Consider the following 22,137-nt stretch of genomic DNA (forward strand, 5'->3'; position numbering starts at 1 on the left):
AGATCACCTTCCTCATCACCTTCCTCCACAAGCTCCCTATCGATGGCTACCCCATCCTCTGCCTCGGGTGATCTCGCCATGGCAAACAACCAGCCCTATTTGCAGGCACCATCAACCTCTTTCTCTCTCTCTTTGTCTCTATCTCCCCCAGTACAGCTAAGTATAGCGGCGGGCATTGACAGAGATCTTCTGCAGCCGCTGAAATATAGACAGCGCCGATGCCAGCCACCTCATTTAAAATATATATATATATATATATATACATATATATAAATTATTTTGTACCCAGACATTGGCTTATCTCCAAAAGTATTGTTATGACTTTATTCCAGGACTTTTGCCCGCGTTAAATATAACATTCAATTTCATTTCTCTCTGTCTCTTCCTCCTACCACTATGATTCCTTACCGGGGCGGCCATTGAGGAAGCTCTTCGACGACCCCTGCCATACTTTCTCAGATGCACGCTCGCTGACGGGCACCCACGAGAATCGACGACGATGATGACAATTTTAGCCTGACAAATTAGGGTTTTCATTTAATCTTTTTTACTATACTTCATTTTATTTTGTACCCAGATATTGTATAACGATTGTATTAGTTTATCCCCGTAGGCCTGTCGAAGATGAGTAATACAACATTTCATTTCATTTCGCTCTCTCTGTTCCCCCCCCCCCCCCCCCCACTCGTTGTTGGGCATTGCCGATGATGATGCTGGCTTTTAATTCGTCAAGTCTTTCACTTTCGTTCATTTTAATTTTGTACCCCATCATTGGAGTAGATCCCCAAGGATTGTATCTGATTGTTCTTATAGGAAATTTTGGCATTTTGAAAACTATTAATATCACATTTCATTTCATTTCTTTCTCTCTCTCTCTCTCTCTCTCTCTCTCTCCCCACCTAGTCTGCGATTCGTGCACACATACCTACAACCCAGGCAATTTATCAGCTCACAATAGGTTACTACTAGGGCGACATCTCTTCTTGTTAGCTTAGAGTCTTATTGCAATTGTCTTAAAATTGAGTTATATATATTGGCAATGAGAACACTCTAACTAAGAATGCTTCTCAGATTTTTCTTCATTTTTTAAATTTTATTTTTGTGGCTTTCTACACACACTTGTCAATTACGCACGCGCACATGCACACATTTTATTTGAATGTCTTAATAATACGCAAACTGACATTCCCTGCTTGATGCATCTTTATCCTTCTATTCAAGCTAAGTTGACCTTTACTTTGCCAATTTTGAATGACAAGGGTATACCTCGTGTCGTCCGCGTTATCTGACTATCAAGGCATTATTTAGCCTGCTTTAAGTAATTTCTACAAGCTGTAGACTTGCATCATATCCACTACAAGTTTAATCGACAAGTTTAATTATGTGGTTTTGCGAGGCATTTTTTTTTAATGCACAAGAAACCTCCATTCTCTTACATCATTTTATGTCTAACTAGAGATGCATGTCGTAAATGAAGGCTTCTAGGACAGAGCAGCTACGACAGTATTAATTTTGTGTTGATTATAATTCTCCCTCACTTTCTAATCGATCCAAGGCTACTCATAGTAGATGTCTGTAAGTAATCAATGTCATTTTGTCTCTTACATTGGGCTATACGAGAAAATCGAATCTCGCTCCTATCTTTTATGTTTGTTTGTGACTCTAGATTGATCTATTCTATTAAGTTCGAACTGCAGAGTTTTTTCTCCCCAAGTTGTCTCTTACATTCAACAAGATTATGGATCACTTTTTATTTTGTCTTTAGAATTTCATTTCTTTTAACATTGCCTTTAACAAGTCTAGAAGACTGTACGTTCTCATTGTGCAATCACCCATTCAAATCGACTCACATTCTAGATAGGCAAAATATTCTTTTATCTCTTGGCCAAATTATTAACACAAAATTAACACATTTTGGATTTGTTAACTATACTTTGGTGTAAGTTTGATAGTTGCAGCTTTCTCTTAATCGTGCCTCTCTCCACACGCACACACTGGTGTATAACTTTTCAAATCGAGTATACCATCCAGGTACAAACACCCAATACCTCCTTGCTTTTCTTTTAAGCTATGCACCTAGCCATTTCTCATATTATGGCCTGAGTTTTGCACTAATTGGAGTTTCTATCGAGAAAATTTAATATTCAGCTTTGTAGATACTCACATGAGCTGAGATACTTTGCAAACAGTTTGTGAGTGATTTGGTATACTCCAAAGTGGTGTCAAAAAGCTAGCAGCCATTTTTTCTTTTATGTCTTGCCTTGTCCATTGGTCACATGCACACAGATTCGCCGACTTAGGCAGTGTGTCAATGCTCATCTAGTGCAAATTCGCCGATTTAGGCAGCACAACAACAAACTACAGATTCACACTTTTTGAACTTATGTCAAATGCAGATTCGTCGATTTAGGCAGCATTAGTGCAGATTCGCCAATTTAGGCAACACGTCATATTAGTGTAGATTCGCCGATTTAGGCAACACCAATCACAGAATCATGCTACAGTGGCTGGCCACCATTGCAACTGGTATGATTTTGTTACCCGGGTACATAATAAAAGTGATTTGGATTTGGACTTATACTGTGGAATTGGAATTGGATTGGGATTTGGTATCTGGTGATTATTACGACAGTGTTCATGTGATGAGACTTGACATTATGAGATTGATGATGAGTGTGACCAATGATATCCTGATTCATCAGGGTATGACATATACTGCTTATTCTAGTGGTATGGGACACTAGAATAGGTAGTATGTGGATGACGGCATGCATAAGCAATGTTGTCTAATTTTATGGATTTTATTTACTATTTGATACAGATTTCTAATCATTGTTTTTGACAAGTATTGTTTGCAGATTTTTACCTTCGCAACTGAGGACAATTGCTTTCCAACGGAGAGGTATGTTATGGAATTGATATTTTATTGTTTAATGCAGCTGACAGGTGGAAAAGACTAAGGGTTATGTGAAAGGATCTCAAAAGGATATTATATTTTATAATTTATTATTCAAGTGCTCTTTTATGAGCTTTGGCCATTTATGACCGGTCGGCCAATTTGTACTCACTTTGACCATTCAAGAATCTATAAATTAAATACGTGCAAGAGGGAAATGGTCACTCTTGCACGGGGGGAGATTGCACCCAGTGTCTGTGTACTTCTTCTCCCCTCTCCCTCTTCTCTCTCGCCATGCTGGCGTAGCACTCCGCTCTAGGAGGTGCGCATGCACGTGCTCTCTCGTTCTATCACGCTCTCTTTCTCTGTCTGCTCGTGTACAACATGGATTAGGCGTCGTGTGATTAGAGGTATGCAGATTTAGTCGTTTATGTCTCTCTATGTGCTATTTTCAAGTATTTTTGCAGGGCAGCCAGGCTTTCGACTGTAGCAGAGGTTTCCTGCAAATTGTAATTTTTACTCCTCTTGCAAGTTTTTCGGTTATCTATTTAGTATTTCTGCCTTGTGTGTTGCTTTTGATGACTATAAGATTTCCATTGCTTTTTGTTCATGTTTACAGATGTTTTTCCATCCTATTTTGTAGAGTGGGAGCCAATAGAGTCCTTCACTGGAACTTTTGAGGCCATCCACTCTGAGCTTGGCAAATTGCTCTATGTTGGTTGTCAATCCTCTGAGCTGGTCTCACGTGACATTTTTTTTTATGATTATACTTATGTCACACCTAGGCAAAATGGATATGGTAATCTATCTCTAGTTCACTCGCCAACCTTGGAGAGTTTGGAATGGCCTAAGCCAGACAGTGCCTTGATCGCAGAACCAAAAGGAAAATCGAGGTGGATGTGCAAGCAGCAATGAAGTGCACCTATGGTTCCCATAAAGTCATGGTAACATGGTTTATGTCTCTTCATGTGTTTGTGTTTATATTTCAACTTCAGAGTGTTCACAGGACACCAACAATGTGGACTTGCAAAGGGGGAAGTGCGATCAACGGGTTTCTTGCAGCAGCTGGATGGGAAACTAAGGTGGTCAACCACCAAGGAGATAGAATCAAGTGCTCTGTAGTTGCTGACAAGGTGGTGTTCAGATACCATATTGCAAAGCAAAGCTTGTCGATGGTCTTTCCCTATAGAAGATGGAAGCTGATGATGGGAGAATGGGAGGCACTAGACTCTGAGGTTGCTGCTAGAGAATCAATTGACCTGCAAATACAAGGCATCTTAGTCACCTTCGCGAGTATCTTAATCTCAGATATACCTTGCCCAAACAATATCTCTTTGTAATCAATGAAAAGATTGTTCGCTCCAGGAAAGAGAAGAGCGTTCTATGTGAGAACATTCTGTTTCCGTGATGTATTTTTGTAAAAGCTTGTAACTGATATGGATTTTGTCCACATTAATACATACGGTGTTTTGAATCTCGTTCTACGCATACTTGTTTATTCTTAGCTTGTTCACGTTTTCGATTGAAACGTGCAATTTATTTGTTGTGGAGCACAAATGTTTTCAATGTTGGTGTCTTTCAATGCTTTGTCGCGTGATTTTGTTTAAAATAAAAGTTTTAAGTTATTTTGACATTAATTTAAGTGCTTTTAAAAAAGTGACTTTGGCTATATAAGTGACTTTCTAGTTTTTAAACTTCATTTCTCACATTCACAAAACTCTAGCTCTAACCTCTCTTCACATCTTCTTCGCGAACGAACCCATGGCAACGTCTACTGATGCACTTCTCACACAATTAGAAAGGGTAGGACTTGCAGATCGAGCACATGAACTACTCAGTGTGTTCGAGGGGACAATTGACATGCAGTAGGCCACTGCCAACCTTCATGCAGAGGCATTCAAAAGCTTTCTTGACTACATGGCGCAGCACATAGAGGAATATGCCATAATCATTGAGGGATCCGACACGGCGTGGTTGCCAGTGGATTTCTTGAAGCATCTCTATGAGGTTGACAAAAACTTCCGGTTTCACTTGTTGAGGTTTATTAAAGGCCTCACGGAACGGGACTTCAAGACAGAGGATGAGGATTATCTCATGGATTTGGGCATGGGGTGCATAGGCACCCAGTTTATTTCATGGGACATGGTTCTAACATTACTTGTGCTTGAGGGCATGGACAAGGGAAAATAAAGGAAAAGGTCAACCAAAGACCTCCTGTGACCATTGTGGAGGAATCAAATGAAGTTATCGAAGAGATAGATGAGCAGGCCGAAGCATCTATGGCACTTGTACTCATGCAAGATCCCAGCACCACTGAGGAGGAAGATCGAATGATAGAGGGAGATGCTGGAAGAGATCCCAGACCTTCAGATTCGCACTTTTCATCCAGTGCTGGTGGATGATCATCAATTTATGTTCCTTGATGACATTTCCAAAACATTAGGACTCAGAGAAGATGAGTCACTTGCAGTGCTTGCTATCTATGCGGGCATGAAGGATCCCAGTGGGAAGGAAGAGAAAGTCAATTTTCAAATTGATTTCAAAGACCAAGATCTCTCAGCAAGCCTCTCCTTCCTCCCTAGTGAAAACGAACAACAGTTGGTGCAAGCAGTAGCAAGTACACTAGTAGAAATAAAATCATGTGCCTCTTTCTATGAAAGCATACCAGAGAGCGCATTTCATCCACACAAACCACTGATTGCAATTGGTAGAGATGATCCATCTAGCATCGATCTTACAAAGAAAAATCTTGAAGAGAGGGATGAAGAAACTGAGGTAAATAAATCTAAACCTGGTAGAATTTCTAGTATTCCTTACCACAAGTGTTAATATCAGTTAAAATGCTTTGCAGACGGCTTATCATGTTGATAAGTTCGCAATGCGTACTGGAGGCTCGCGCAACGTCTCCACGTGTAGAGATAGTTCTCTTTGACACTACCTGAGCCATTTGGGGCCATCGATTCTTAGAGTTTCTCACATAGAGTTCTCCAAGAATGGTTCTACAGAGTTGCTAAAGTGTAAAGCATTAAGTGGCATACTCGTTGAAGATTCTCACCTTAAACGCTCATAAATGTATATTGGTGGATCGAGAGGCAGCATTGTATGCCTTTACAGGCAAACACCTAGGCTCGGTCCTCTCCCACTGCACGTTGAGCCTAGGTCAAGGGTTGACAAACCCAGAGGAAATTGTAAAATCCCTCGGTGTCAAGTCAGCCATTCGCCCATTAACCAAAGATGTAATTCGTACAAACACCAATCGACCATGATGTAATATTTGAATCAATAAAGAATAAATGTTTTTGTCAATGATTTTTGTCACCATTCAGTACTTGTTTTTTTATTCATATTGTCCAATAAGTTCCATTTTCGCCCGCCGAGGCACACACGTACACAGAACCTCGAACATGCATGCACCTCGTCCCATTTCGTGTGTCTCAGCGGGCGAAAATGGAGCCATAGTGGTTAACTTTAATTAAACATATCCAACAATTCAAATATATATAAAAAACAATGTACAAATTAAAATTGAACAATTGCTCAGAATGGTAGAAATTCGCCAGTTGATATTATAGAGAAAGATTACAAATCTCATGAAGAGAGAGTACATGGGATAAACTACATCTTATGAAGGCATCCTTCATTTCTTAAATTTAGTGCTAAGACTAAATCCATATTTTTTAAAGTTACACGCTTTGCATGCGCCATACAGGAGACGCCATCTTGAAAAAGCTGCACCAAAATGTCTTCAACGGCATCCTGTAAGGCTAGTAAAGCTGCGCGTTGCATTCTTGTAACGGAATCATTGTATTCATCTATCATCTCTCTCACCACCCGAGAGAAAGCCGCTTTGGGTATGATTGGCTCAGTGCTCTTTTGGTATTTCCTGATCTCACGCAGAGCCACGGTGCCTGGCCTCCATCTCCTCTTTTTCTGTGTTGTTGGTGGTGGTGGAGGAGCCGCCTGCCTAGCCCATTAAGGAGGATCATCTTTGTATTTGTTCTTCCTCTCCTCTTGGGTTTGCTGCTCTTCTGGTGTCACCTTGTCCCTTTTTCTTTTTGCACATTGCTTGGCTCTCTGAGGGATTTTTGAAGGCTTTGAGCTCCCAGCCTTTGCTTGTTGGGTGGTTTGAGATCTATCTTCTGCCGCCTTCTTCTCTGCCTCTGCTCGTGCTTGTAAGTTGGCCAAATGAGCTCACTCGGTCTCAGCTCTCTGCCTTTCCTCCTGCTCTCTCTATCTTCTCTACTCTTCTTGTGCTGCCAGGGCTTTCTTTTCAGCTGCCTCTTTCTTTTCCCTCTCCCTTTGTCTTTTCCTCCTCTTGGCCTTTTTTTCCTTAGATAGCGGGTCGCCTAGTATTACCTTGATTACTCTTTCTTTGATTCGCGGTGGAAACTTTCGCGGCATAGTATGTGGGGTGGCCTGAGCACCAATGGTTGTGGCAGGAGGCAATGGCGGTGGATTTTGAAGCAGTTCTGTTTCTTGTCTTGCTCTGCGAAGAGGTGGAATCGGTGGGGGATCTGCAAGAGGTGAGCGAGTGGCATGGGTTAAATCATCAAGACCTCCAAATATGTGCCGCATGTTGCTTTGATCATCTGGATTTGATGGTTGGGGAGGCTCTTGGGTATTTGGAGCAGGCTGGGGCACTAGGTTATCCACTTATGGTCGAGGATGTGGATTTGAAGCCGTGGATTCTGCATGGATTTTTGGCTGCAGATGTTGGCTATAGAATGCAAATCCAACCAAGAGCCATGCTTCAATGCTTAAGCTTTCCATCTTCTCCATCTTCATTACTATGCTATTATGTATGCTAGCAAGAAGAGTAACGATAAGTGAGGAACTATTTCTTTCTCCTATGGAATGTTTCTTCTTACTCTTCCCTATCCTCATTCCCCGCTAGCTCTCTCCACCTTCGAAGGTGTTTGAGGCCTTGGGACTGAGGCTTGGGATAGTTAATGCTTTCTACAAAGTTTAGGTTATGCTTGTGATGCATGAAGCTTTCCATTTTCATTGCATCACCTAGGTCACAAGGAACACAAAGATTGTATATTACCAATTCTCTCTTGATGGGAGAAACTATAATACAAATGCCTATTGGAGGGGGGACCGGCTCCATATGAATCCGGTCCTCAACTATTGTCATGTTTTCTAAACTCTCTCTCTCTTGCAAAAGTATTGTTCATGACAAGTTAGCTAAGTACCATGTTTATGTTGCTACTATCAATTAAGTTCACCCGCTATGCTCACAAAGTAATCTCACAAAAGTGCTTCATCTAATTTCCTAATTCCGCTACTCTCAAAATTCATAGGCCATTTCATTACACGGAAGCATCTCAAAGTCTACTTGGAAAGAGTTTGAGAATGTCCAAAAGCATTTTCTTACAAACTTTCTCCAAGTTAAGACACAAATATCCTATATGCTCCTACTTCTTGAGTCGGAATCTCTTCCAATTGATCTTATGAGCATGGAAAGGGTTGTGGAGCACATGATAAATATGCGTCAAAACCCCTCGCATTGACTTCCTACAATTGCATGGAAAGCAAGCAAAAAAGTTCAAAAGACGCATAAAAGCAAGATCTTGAGCACAAGATGGATGCAAGATATAAAGAAGTGGTTTGGGAGATGGGATGCATTACACTTGCTACATGATGCTTCAATTGACTCCCAAGTGAATGAAGCTTTTCTACAACACCAATGTATTATGGCTTGGGAGAAATTCGGTGGGTCACACTTCATACATTACACCACCCATATTGCCCGCAACTCCAAAACCATGTTCTTCACTGAAAGAGGAAACCGTACTCACAGTTACATGCTTGAGCCTATCCCCTTCTCGACGATACGCACTATCGCAGCCATTCGGTTTAGCTCTCATTTCCTTCGATACAAGACAGGGCGTTGGGGCAATGCAAAAGAGTCAAATCAACTATGCACATTATGCTCACTGCAAGTTCGAGAGTCTGAGTACCACACACTAATAGAGTACTTAGCTTTTGGTCACATCCAAACTTGCTTCTCTCACATTTTCAGCCATGACTTACACCTACATACTTTTCTCTCCCAGCCATAGTGTGGGCTCTCCATTGTGACTCTCATCACCACAATTTTGGAGCATTGAGGGTCACCCATCAACCATACACATACTACATGACATGTAACTTTGGTCCCATAGGTCATATTTGACCTCCGAGGACGAAAAAATCTCTCTCTCTCTCTCTCTCTCTCTCTCTCTCTCTCTCTCTCTCTCTCTCTCTCATATGGTTCCATGTGAACTCTTGGTAAACCTCTTGGTATTGAGGTTTTTGGTAAAGAAAAGCATGTTTACAATTTGATTGAGGCCCTGTATGGTCTTAAGCAAAAACCTCTTGGTATTGAGGTTTTTGGTAAAGAAAAGCATGTTTATACACACTTGGCGGCACTCTTGATACCACATGCATCTCGTGCTCCTCTTGGTCACTAGCTCCTTTGCAGCTAGTTCTTGTTTTCTCTGCACAGATAAGCACCCGCATCTCTTGCTCTAGTATACAACCACCTTGCGGTTTCATGCTCTCTCTCTCTCTCTCTCTCTGAGAGACAAACTTGCAGAAAAAGCTCCGAATTGCTCTGAACTACGATCTGCGAAAAAAAGCGCCGAACTGCTTTGAACCTGGTGCTTTTATTTAGTTATTTGATAGCTTTCATGGCAGCGTTTCTTATTTCAAAGTTTTTTTTTTTTGCCACGTGGTGGCTTCTGCATCTAGAGTGAATGGAGAAAACGTTCATGAACTGCAATATGAAATGAAGTGCTTTACTGACCTGCAATGTTGTACTAGCACTTTTCAATTGTCAACTCTACAAGTCGATATTTGAGTCAAGCTACAAGAAAGGAAATTGAATAGTTAAACATTATGTCATGCAATGAAACATCACATATCAAAATTGCAAAGTATATAGTGCACGTCATGCAGAAGTGCCATACAAAAGTATGATGGAGAGCTGGCACTGTGGTCTCTCCAAAAATTATAAGAAACGAAAGCTGTGCCTTGCCCCATAGCGTTTATGTGTTGCACCAAGCAAACGCATAGTCATGGGGAGTTGGATGCAGATAACAAACCTTGCAATGTAGTCCAACTGGATCGCGCTTGTGCAATTGAAACGTCCAGTGTTGTGAATAGATGCTCTCTCTGCCATACACAAAACACGCATTAAGATAAATACAGGAGATGTAGCATATTGATTAAGCTTGAAGATAAAAGAGTTATGGGTGCTTTTCAGTAGAATTTTTTTTGCTAAAATTGCACTATCTCCTCTTCTCAACCGTCAACTTCTTGTCCTGCCTTATGTTGTAGCCACCTTTCTATTTGTGGTGCGCTTTCTCCTTGTAGACCAAGCAGGGCTTCTTCTCAATTATGCAATTTATCGACCATGCAATAGCATGCTAACACACATAGGGTCTGTCCTCAAGATCTCTAGGGGTCTTTCCAATCGTAGGGTTATGTTCATGGGAGCAGCCGGAGTGCTCTCCTTGGGGATTTTCTTTTTAGTTTGGCTAAGGAAAAAGAGCCTTTGGCTCACCATGTAAATATTGGCAAATTTTGGCATTGTTTAAAAATAGGCAATTCAGATTTGATACTTTCCTTTTCACCTTGGGAATAAAGGTGTTAAGCTAAGCCTTAAGGAGGAGGGAACATGTGAAAGGAAGCATTAAGGAGTGAGTGCACATAGAAGGAAGGGATCTAGGAAGAGAGAGAGGGAGGGAGTGAGGGAGTGAAATGCCTATGAATACAAAGAAGCAGAATTGCAGCACCTTCTTGCTCAACATGGTGCTGCTCTTGGGCACCTACTCAACTTGTGAAAGATCATCAAGAGCCTGCAAACGAAAGAAGGGTCTTCCCTTTCCAACCTCTCTCCTTCCGGTCTCCTCTCCTTCGGCAGCAAATACAAGGTCTCTCTCTCTCTCTCTCTCTCTCTCTCTCTCTCTCTCACACACACACACACACACACACACACACACACATTTGTCATTGTCCAATATACTATGAGATACAAGGCCGCTTCCACTATCTATTCAAAGAGGGCTTTGGACCGTTGACTAGAGTCATGAGATATTAGGATCAGAGATGCCTCGGCTTGTTTTTGCTAGAGCTACGCAGACACAAGGAGAGTCTCTTGAGGAGACCACGCAATGGGAGACAATCACAAAGGGAGATCACTGACTTCTTTAGAGCAAGGACTCAACAGCGAGATGAGCATGCTTCACAGCAGACCTCAGAGCCCACTTCTACTAGAGGTATATTAGTGGACACAGCCACTGAGCTGGAGAGAGCTAGACGCCACATCTACGGGGGCAACCACGACTTCAACAAAGGCTCCATCAAAGAATCAAGACTATTCTAGCACGACATGAGAGACGCTTAGTACAACTATTTACACATTGACGAAGCTCTTCAACGACCGATGTAATACTTTCTCGAACAACATCCGATGCCGGGCATCCTCGTGCATGGATGATGATGATGATGATTTTAATCTAGCGATTTTAGTCTTTTACTTTACTTCATTTTATTTATGTACCCAAACATTGGAATAGATCCACAAGGATTGTCTCAGTCTGGTCCCATAGGTTGAAGACGTTTAATATAACATTTCATTCTCTCTCTTCCCACCTCGCACCATGCTCCGACATCCACTCTATCTTCTCAAATCTCTGATGGCCACACAAGGTATTTCTTTGGCTGCCTGCTGAGGCATTGCTATGGGGCCCTACGGTGCCCTTGCTCATGATGAGGCCTTCCTCTAAGCATTGCAAGCTCGCTAGCTCTTTGCAAACTTCCTTGCACGCGTGGCCTCATGACACAAACCCTTTGTGGAGGCGCTATTAGGCGATGCTCCGATGCCCCATATGGCATTCCTCCTCACTATACGCAGAAGTAGTAACGTAGCATGGGTGCAGTGCCTGCCTTGCAAGGAATGTTACAACCAGGGCTTCATGTTACTGTGGTAAGTCTGGCACTCGGTTTATACTGGTGTTTCAATGATTGCAACGGCTTGGTTTTCAACATGGATTTTCAATGACTGCAACGGCTTGCTTTTCAAGGTGCTGGGGCAGGCGGATGCAGCCGAGCACAAACCCCTGGATAAATTCCTAATGGAGGATGGGGGTCTCGTTTAGGAAAAAGTTCTTAGGCTCACCAAGTAAAAATTAATGTGTCTGCACCTACACTTTTTTGGGGGGGAAATCACACGTGTGAATTCACCTTTCTACGCACACGCGGGTTGTACTCGAACAGAGAGCATTCATCTGTCAGTGCGAAGGTGAGCACACATTTGCAACACAGATTTCAAAGTTGAGAGTGCACTCAAACAGAAAGTTGTGTTGTGAACATAAGGGGAGAGAGAGAGAGAGAGAGAGAGAGAGGGGGGGGGGGGGGGGGGGGGGGAGGACACTACTCCCAAATTCACACAACATTTGCCTCAACTATACCTTCCTCAGGCATGGGAGATGGGATCAAGGGACAGCAGGCCCCGACATCAAAAAGACACCGTAGATCTTGTCACGAAAAGCAACTGGGGAACAAAAGTAACCTCGGGTACCCGAATTTACTTTTTTGTGGCACAAAATGTTTGACGTCATTCTACATTTTTCCAGAGATTACTTCACCTGAGATCTATGGTGCTCAATCATCCCAACATAGATCCCACCCCCTCCATGCCCGTGGAGGATAGAGCCGAGGATTTCTCAATGAAACTCACTCGCCAATTGTCAAGTACCAGGTAGCACGAGAATGCCATATGGAAATAAGGCTGCTGTAAGAGCATATGGACACCTCAAAATGATCTTACTGCACCTGTCACAGTCGGGGGTCATGGACCATCCATCAGCAACATACTAAAGCCCCGAAAAATCTACTGCAGCCGATGGATGTCGGACTCATCAGCAGCCGTAATGAAATTGAATCTCTTCCAATGAAAGTGTGACAACTCAGCAACCGGAACGGCTGCACCTCAGCACACACAATGTTTTGCTGCTGTCAACAATGTCAGACTATCCGTGCTTGCAGTCTTGCCACCTCAGCAGCTGGAATCTTGCAGTGGACACTAACTAGCCCCCCTCCCACCGACAATGACGGCCGGGAATGGCACTTGCTGACCATTCCCCAAAATCCATGCTCCTGCGCGGTTCCCGGCCTCTGCCAGTCACCATGCGGATTTCTGGGAATGGTCAGCAAGGGACCATTTCTCTACACCATAATCTGCACTTCAGCATTGCAATACAATGCAAGCAGACCCGTAAGAGCCTTTAGAAATATCATGTCACTTGCAAAGTGTGTCTACAAAGCTCACTTCCTCATACAGCTTGCCGAGACCCTACACAGCTAAATGCGCTACATATGCAGAGAAAGAGACATCCTTATCATGTATACGGAATCCAAAACACATCCACTCCAGAGCATTGTGGAAGAAAAACAAGATTTTCTGCACAAGTGAAGAACTGTGGCTTTACATCAGTCACAAACCTCTTCGGTTTATTCAGCATTAATGAAAACGACCCAATAACAAGAAACAACATGGCAATACTTATTAAAAAAACAATGAGCTCTCTTTCAGAGGAATGCATCTTGCAAATAATCCAAATAATGTACGGCAACAATCAAGCAGTCTCAAACCAATGGCAGTGTCAGCTCAGCACACCCCAAGATCACACCCCCCATACTTGATCTGCCTCACAAATCATATCGTTTAACTTACACAAACAAAGCTTATCAAAGTTGTCAGCATGACTGCTCTTTGCATATCTAAAAAAATGTTCATACAACTGATTTATTTTTGGAAACAACCCAAGAATCGACATATTCTCCTCGACTTATTCAACAAAATCTGCTGGTGCAGCAGCTGCTTCCCACAACCTCCAAAACATTCTATATCCGTAACAGTCATCATGGCATGCTCAAGAGAGCATTACTACTTGCACAGCACAACAGGCTCGCTAGTGAAGGGTGAGCACAAGACATACGCTATAAATTACTCCCTAGATTGACCAGCACGTGAGGAGAGGATGATTCCCACGATAAGACCGTACAGAGCAAGTGCCTCTGCAAAAATCAAAATAAGTATCATGCCCACAAATAGTTTCGGTTGCTGTGCATTTGCCCTGCCAAGAAAACAAAAGGGAGCTCAGCAAGCTGAAAGCAGAGTCAATGGATAAACAAATCCACTCGTTGTAACTAATTGAGACAATCAAAAGGTTAATTTTATACCCCCTTATACTCCTTACTTTTCTTTCTACGTACTTTTCCTGAGTAATTTCTGTCTAAGAAAACAGAAATTCATCCAGAACAAAGAATAACCCTTCGCCTTCAATTTTCAGTAAGAAACAAAACCGCTTAGAGAGAAGGACTACCTTACGCCTGCGTCACCAACGATACCAATGGCCATTCCTGCAGAAAGACCTGCTAAACCACAAGCAAGGCCTGAAGACAGGTGCGCATATCCATCAAAAAGATAATAGGCTGTACTTGTGGGGTTGATGCCTGTACTGATGATCACGGCTATAATCAAGCCATAGATACCCAGGACACCAGCCATGACAACTGGAACAATTGACTTCATCACCAACTCTGGCCTCATGACACCCATAGAAGCTACACCGACACCACTTTTTGCAGTTCCATAGGCAGCTCCCATACCTGAGATCAGGAGATTCAAGACTGGTAATGACATTGCGAATAAGATCAACTCAAACCATAGGGTGCTGTCTACACATTTATTAAACTGAAGTGCAGCACCTAAGGTGACTGAAATAGTGACGATACGTGAATTCAGAAAGTAAAGCCTATAATTGATGGAGGAGGTACCAACACCATCCAAGTACACAAGAGATCCCCCATGTAACACATAATAACGACCCTGTAAAAGCTTGCAAAAAACAAGAAAGATAAAAAGCATCAAATTAACGGCACAAATGCCATGATGCTCGAAGCTGCCCAAGAGCCAAAAGTGTCGCATAGGGTGGGTATGGAAAGACTACTTCGTGTAACAGGCTGCAGCACAGCCAGCAAATACAAACTGGCAGCAAGAAAGAGCTATACTGGTATTGGTCCTCTATACGCTTGGGCAATTCATAGATATTACCTGCAGGTCTTGTGGACTTCAACAAAAGGAAAGAGACCAGTTTGTCGAGTAGTCTTAAAGAAGATAAAGTGTACCAAATTATGTCACAAAGTTCATTTAGTACAATTATGAAACATACATAGAGAGCCCAGCCATCATGTTAAGCTAGGGCCCTGAACACAGGCAATATCGAATAAAAAACCACAAGGCAGAAAGTAAAACGTCCTGGCTTATCAAGAATCGCTGTTTTTTAATACTTTCATGAGCTGCTGTGAGCGAGGATCTAGATCGTTATGTTCCTGCTCAGGATTTACGTTTGATCTCTCTGATCCACCAAGACGCATGACAAATGACGTGTTAAACGATACCCATTTGCACCTCCTCATGGCCTCTCTTGTCGATCTCAGGAACAACGATCAATGTTCATCAATTTGAGTACTCTTAACCATGATCTCGCAGGTCACAATGCTGGTTTGCAGATCACCTTGTCAAGATGCACCACAGTCAAAGCTCACGCATGACAAACCTAAGCCATAGATGAACGGAAACTTCTTCTTCATAATGCGGAGACATTCACAAAATCAGATGAATTCTGAATGAGAAAGAGACAAGGAGGGGGGAAAGAGACGTACAGGAGAAGACGAGAGCCGCTGCAGCTCCCAGGAATCCGAAGAAAGGCGCAGTGGTGTCGCCATTGAAATCTGTGGTCGTCATGTTCACAGGGGCACTTGGATCTCAGCCTGCTTGGAGATTAGGGTTTCCTGCAATCACGAGTTGTCTGAGAGTTCTTTGAGAAATTGAGGCAACCTGTGCACTTCGACCTTGCGCAACGTCGCAGAAAAGAGATAAAATGTGGGGCAGAGGTTACCGCCTGCTGTGGGTTGACTCCACCGAATCAGCCGGTGCCTTCTTAACTGCTGTTGACGCTGCAGTGTGACTTATGGCTTGTTCATTTCTTTTGTGTATCTACTAATCTACTAACATAATAAGGCGGAAGGGGGAGCCCTTTACACGGGTCGCAATCTGCGATCTAAAGGCTAAAGTCCAAAACAAAAACAAGCCCCTTTGCACGCGATAAAGAGGGAGAGAGGGGGAGAGAGGCGGCCGGCCGTACTAGTGAGATCTACGTCGGCCTTTTCATTCCGACCACAAAGGGGGTATCAATTGTGGATTGATCACAAGGGTGGGGTATCAATTGTGGTTTGATCAACACATACCATACGAGTGGACTTTACCAGCGAGATGGCCATGCTAATGGAATATGGGAACTTTGACTTTCCAAAGAAGACACCACGATTTGGTAGTGGACAAAGGCTTCATTGGACCTCGGTACAATAGGTACTTTGCCTTGGAGGAGCATTCTCTTGGCCTTATGGAGAGGATCCCAGAGCTCTTCTTGATCATGGACATAGCCTTCATCTACAAACTCGAGTGGAGCTTTAGTGCTTTGGACTTCCTTGAGGAGTTTACCAATGAGATGCACGACATATAGAGGTTATTGACTGCTTGGATTGCATTATGAATGCTCTTTTAATCACTGGATTTTCATAATCAGAGTTGTCTACCCTCACCTTGGATAACCTTATACATATTCATCCCTCGACCTAAGCAGATGTAATCTCCCAAATCAGTTGGAGGATAGTCACTCTTACTTTGTGGTCTCATTGCATTGTCGGCATGGATTTTGCTTCAGCCAGTGACATCAAAAGAATGAAGGCAAGAAATAAGGGGATGATGGCGTAACTTCTTCATCTACCGCTCTTCTACAAGGATGGCTACAGCTGAGACTTTTGAGTCTGGCTACCCCTCTTCTTAAAGGAGTTCAGAGGACAATGATAGCAGATACTGGTTAGTCTCCCTTGGATGACGGTTACAAGTTGACTGCTTATTCAGGCTCTCCCTTACGCTGGAGGACACTCTACCTACAAGGCACCATTCAGTTGTGGTCCATATACGATCCATTGGTGATTGTTGTACACATAATCAAGTTTTGCAGTGCAAACCTCTCAATCCATTCTTCCTAGAGTTTTTGTGGAGTAGCTGCTTGGTTATGTTGGACTACTGATACTTCCTCTTTTATTTAGATAAGTTGCCACAGATCTTCTTCAGCAGTGTTAGAGTAATGGCTAAGTGGCCAGTCGGACAACCCACACACCCACCTACTAACACTAAATTTATTCTTCATTATGAATGGAATCAATAAGAGTTCTCTCACTATTAGACTCCACCCACACTGTATGTCTCTTGTTTATCCATCTCATGTACTACGTGCACACTCCCCACTCCCACACATTCTTTAACTAGTATTAGAGCTTTGTGGGGGGGGGCGGGGGGGGGGGGGGGGGGGGGGGGGGGGGGGGGGGGGGGGGGGGGGGCATCATTTTCATTGCCTTCTTCGCATGTACACAAAATTCAAGGCAAGCTGACATTGAAGGCCTTAGACACATAGAATTTGATTACTGCATTACAGGTGCAAGAAATTGGAAATTGGAGAGTTGTGTTAGCTCTCACACAGAGAGACTCTGACAGTGATGCGTTCGTGTTGTGGAGCTAAAGATCTCAACATAGCATTAAACTAAGCTAAGCAAGACAACATTGATCATTATAGCAGCACTAAGCTCTTCCCTCCCTCTCACGGTAATGCTGCTTGTGCGCCATATTAAGGAAAAATATATTGTTAAAATTAAAACATTAGGCACAAGAGAGGGATTGAAAAACACAAAGGGCAAGCACCCTTGCGCAATACAAGAGACACTCAACAGCCCATATGGCTCTCGCCAATCCGCAGTGTTACGCTCTTTTGAGAGCAGTTTATCCTCATAGGGACTTTGGTTTATGCTTGCATATTCATTGGTGCTTGTTTATGTGCAAATCCTACTTCATATAGCATTTATTACTTCGTTACACGTACGTTCAATTGTGGATATTTCCTTGAACATCAAGTGTGGAGCCATATTGGCATTCATGGGAGTCCTGATCATTTTGAGACTTGATAAGTTGATGGTCATTGCGGAGCTTGACCCTAGTCCCAATTCTTTACTAAGCCTTTCGAGAGTTGTAATGGTGAGGTTTTATTGACCTGCAGGATTCTCTAATGTTGAGATCCTTCGGTGATATATGTTGCTAGAGTACCCTTATACAAGGCCTCACCATTGTATATGTATAGAGAGGACTAGGTGATATTAACATCATGTTGGCGATTGGTTTTGCTTAGTGATTGATCGATCTTATATGCACACTAGTAAGAGACACTCTTTATGCATAATGCTAGCATTTTCTTATCGCTTTTATGCTCATTTGATTTTGAGATTTTTCTACATTTATAGGGGAAACTCTATCGAATTATCTCCAAGATTTCACCATAGTTTTGATGCTTGGCAAGTATGGCTTCTAGTTTTAAGAAGGACATGACATCGGGAAGTTTGATGGCACAAACTTCTCTATCTAGAAAGATTAGATCCAGGATGCGTTGATTCAAAAGAACCAGTTAGAGCCATTGTTTGAACGCCAAGACGATGATGGCTACATACGTGCCTAGTGGAAAGCTAGGGGTCCACCTTAAAAAATATAGTTGTAGCACGCGAGCTCATTAAGATGATTTTCAATTTCAAAGAAGTTACATGTTATCATCGGCTAAAGGAGTTCTAAAAATCACTTTTGGAAGAAAAAAAAGGTTTTAAAGGAAGAGGAGGCATTTAATTCATGAAAATATATATGTGAAGAGGGGTTATTTAAATGCTACTTGAATGCATGTGATATAGAGGGTTTTCTAATAGAGGAGGCTCTGGGAGTGGAAATCACTTAAAGCAAAATCAAGGTCCACCATTTGTTTACACCCTGCACAGTCAGTGTTCTTTACTACTGTGGGCAAAGCCACCACTCGTGATTTATGGCAGAAGTAATTTGACACTTATGAGAGCAAGCCTGCTAGTAATGTAACATTTAATGTACTAGTAACTTGTGTGTAGCGGAAAATGATAACATAGTGAGCATTTCATTAAGAAAAAGTTCCTAATGAGCATAGAGAGAGTACATGGTTGGAGAAATCAACATAACAATTACACCTAGCTGGTTTGGCATAGACAATACTTGAAAAGAGAGAGAAATAGAACAATTGACAACAGTTGAGGACCGGATTTACATGGAGCCGGTCCCCCCTCCAGAAAGGCTTTGTATTATAGCTTCTCCCATCAAGGGAGACTTTCGTACAATACAATCTTTGTGTTCCTTGACAAAACTCGTTGGTGCAATGATGATGGAAGCTTCATGCACCAAACTATGCTTGAAAAACACACCTACTAGGCCTAGCCTCATTCCCAAGACCTCACACACCTTCAAAGATGGTGAGAGCTAGTAGGGAATGAGGAAAGATTGAGAGGAAGAAGATGTATTTTACTAGAAAGAAGTATTCTCCTCACGTAAACACTCTTATAACATAGCTTAGCTTAGTAATTAGCATGGTAGAGGAGATGAGCATGCCATTGAAGCTTGGTTCTTGGTTGGATTTGCATTCCATAGCCAAGAGTCGCTGGTGTAGGCCTCTACTTCTCAATGCTTGGTGAAGGAGATTGAGTTCTTTCTCAATACATGAGTTGTGTGTGTGTGTGTGTGTGTGTGTGTGTGTGTGTAGCAAATTAGTTAGCCTAAAATTGCCAACTCTCTCTCTTCTTTGTCAACCCCTCTTCCCATTTGCTCTTGCTTGGCTTCTTATTGGCTCCTGCAGAGCTTAGCCAATAGCAATTTAGAAGCATAATTGATAGTCTTGTGGCAAGTGTCTCCCTTTCCCCTTTTGTGAGAGCTTTAGGTAATTAGAATAATTTATTTAAAATCTCATTGGACCTTTTTGTCTTCTTGCCAATAGGAATCAAGCAAGCCATTGGGTTGTTGGATGTTCATTGGACCCCTTGGTAGACTATCCAATAGTCTTCTAGGGAGCTTAATTTCTATTGGTTCTTTTATCGAGCATTTTTTAATTGATTAGACTAATTTTACTCTAGCCTAATTCTCATTGTTCCACCTCTATGGCCATCCAATAGGATTTGAGGGGAGATTGGGGGCATCGGGCTAGGAGCCTGCCATGTGTCCATTATTCCCTTTGTGTAAAGGGAGAGCTTGTGAGTGTGAGTGTGTGTGTGTGTGTGTGTGTGTGTGTGTGTGTTTCTCTCTCTTCCCCTACCTTTAGGGCTCGCCCCCTCCTTCCTAGGTGAAAGGGTGGTGGTAATGTTGTGCTAGTCTCCACCCAACCGTTTAATCTTATAGCCTCCCCCTATCATACACACTGTCCAGCCGTGCCGGTGGCCTTGCCCATGGGACCCATGTCCTTACATTTCCGCCCCCCCCCCTTTGGAGAATCGTTTGCGTCCTCGAAAACGAACGTAAGAAAACGTTTCTTAAGTGCGGAGACATTCTCCCATGTAGAACCTTCTTCAGGTCTATCTAGCCATTTTGCCAACACCTGTCGTTTGACATGATGTCTGATGCAAAGCTCATGAGAATCCAAAATCTTTTCGGGCTCACGAGGAATGCTTGGCGGTTCGATAAGGTCAACTAACACACCTGTGTCAATGACATTATCATTCTTTCCTAGTTGTTTTCGTAAACGGCTAACATGAAAAACAGGATGAACTCGTGAGTGCTCTTGGAGAGCTAACTTATAGGCCACTTGACCTATACGTTTGAGAATGGTAAACGGTCCACAATAGCGTGGTGAAAGTTTAGCAACTTTTTTTGTCTAGACTTTCTAAATGCTCCGGAAATTTGAGGAAAACCTTGTCTTTTTCTTCAAAAGTAGCAAGACGACGATGCTCATCTGCGTACTTCTTATATCGATCTCGAGCTTGCTTAACATTCTGTTGAGCAACTCAAAGCATGTCAAAATGGTCTTGGAGAAAATCCTTTGCTTGTTGTATCTTCTCCTTAGCCAACCCCACCGTAACGGGTGATCTAAGTTGAAATCCATATAAAAGCATAAATAGACTAAACCCTATAGTCACATGCTTTGAACTATTATAAGCAAATTCCAATATAGGTAAGTAGTCTTCCCAATTGGTTTGCTTTTTGCTAACGTACGCTCGTAGCGTAGTTCGGTTTGACCATCCGTTTCTGGATAGTCAGCCGTATTTAGATTAAGTTCAGTTTCCAACTTTTGGAACACAGCTCTCCAGAAGTGATTATCGAACTTTCGATCTCTGTCACTAATGATACTAGCTGGAAGACCGTAGAGTTTATATATATGCTCTATAAATAGACGTGCTAATTCCGGTGTCTTAACCGTAGTCTTAGTGGGAATGAATCGACCCATTTTTGTGAGACGGTCTACAATTACCCAACTGGCATCATGGCCACGATTTGTAGTAGGTAGTCCCACTACAAAATCCATAGAGATACTCTCCCACTTACCTTGTGGAATCTCTAAAGGATGTAAAAGGCCACCTACCTTGAGGCGCTCTACCTGGCATTGTTGGCAGTTTAGTACGTACTCTTGAACATCATAATGTAAGCCCGGCCAATAAAATTAGCGTCGAACTAAGGCATACGTCTTACAAATACCTGGATGACCAGCAATTGGACTATCGTGACACTCAAATAAGATTTGGCGCCTACTGTCTGAGTCCTTTGGCACACACACTCTACCTTTGTGGAGTAAGTAGCCATCATCAATGGAAAAATTCTTCCATCGCTTAATCTCTTCCTGAGTAGGGGTGGAGCTCTGTGTGTTGGAGTTTTTATATGCGCGTACAGAGACATGTTGATCTGGCTGTTGAGATATATGTGAGTGTGAGGGATCCCTTTTTAAAACTGCACTCCACACTTTAGCATATGATTGATTTTGTGTACACTTGCCACGTAATGAGTCCAAAAATCCACTCTTTAGTTCCGTGAAAGCAAGTGAATTAATATGAGGCATTCGACTTAGTGCATCCACTACTACATTATATCGCCCCTTGCGATATCGTAGCTTACGATCATAATCTTGAAGGATTTCGGCCCATCTAGCTTTATGGCCCTTCAAGTCCGTTTGAGTAGCAAACATTTGATACTCTCATGGTCAAAAACTACTTCAACTCGGCACCATATAAATAGTGTCGCCACTTTCATAAAGCGTGAATTATGGCATAGAGCTCTCTCTCATAGACAGAATAATTTTGTTGAGCTC

The 22,137-nt window shown here is 42.5% G+C and overlaps 1 protein-coding gene across 1 annotated transcript; it reads right to left on the bottom strand.

Annotated features, from left to right (window-relative positions):
* Nucleotides 1-13,630: 13,630 nt before the first annotated feature.
* Nucleotides 13,631-15,816, bottom strand: LOC147443563 (V-type proton ATPase 16 kDa proteolipid subunit-like). Its single transcript, XM_086526380.1, has 3 exons — nt 15,614-15,816; nt 14,272-14,557; nt 13,631-14,022 (listed from the first exon to the last, which is right to left on the bottom strand). Exons 1-3 carry the CDS (start codon nt 15,693-15,695, stop codon nt 13,893-13,895), a joined length of 498 nt encoding a protein of 165 aa, XP_086382506.1. The 5' UTR covers nt 15,696-15,816; the 3' UTR covers nt 13,631-13,892.
* Nucleotides 15,817-22,137: the final 6,321 nt, after the last annotated feature.

This window comes from Adiantum capillus-veneris, chromosome 13 (assembly GCF_014529385.1).
Source record: "Adiantum capillus-veneris isolate H3 chromosome 13, ASM1452938v2, whole genome shotgun sequence".
Taxonomy (NCBI): Eukaryota; Viridiplantae; Streptophyta; class Polypodiopsida; order Polypodiales; family Pteridaceae; genus Adiantum; species Adiantum capillus-veneris.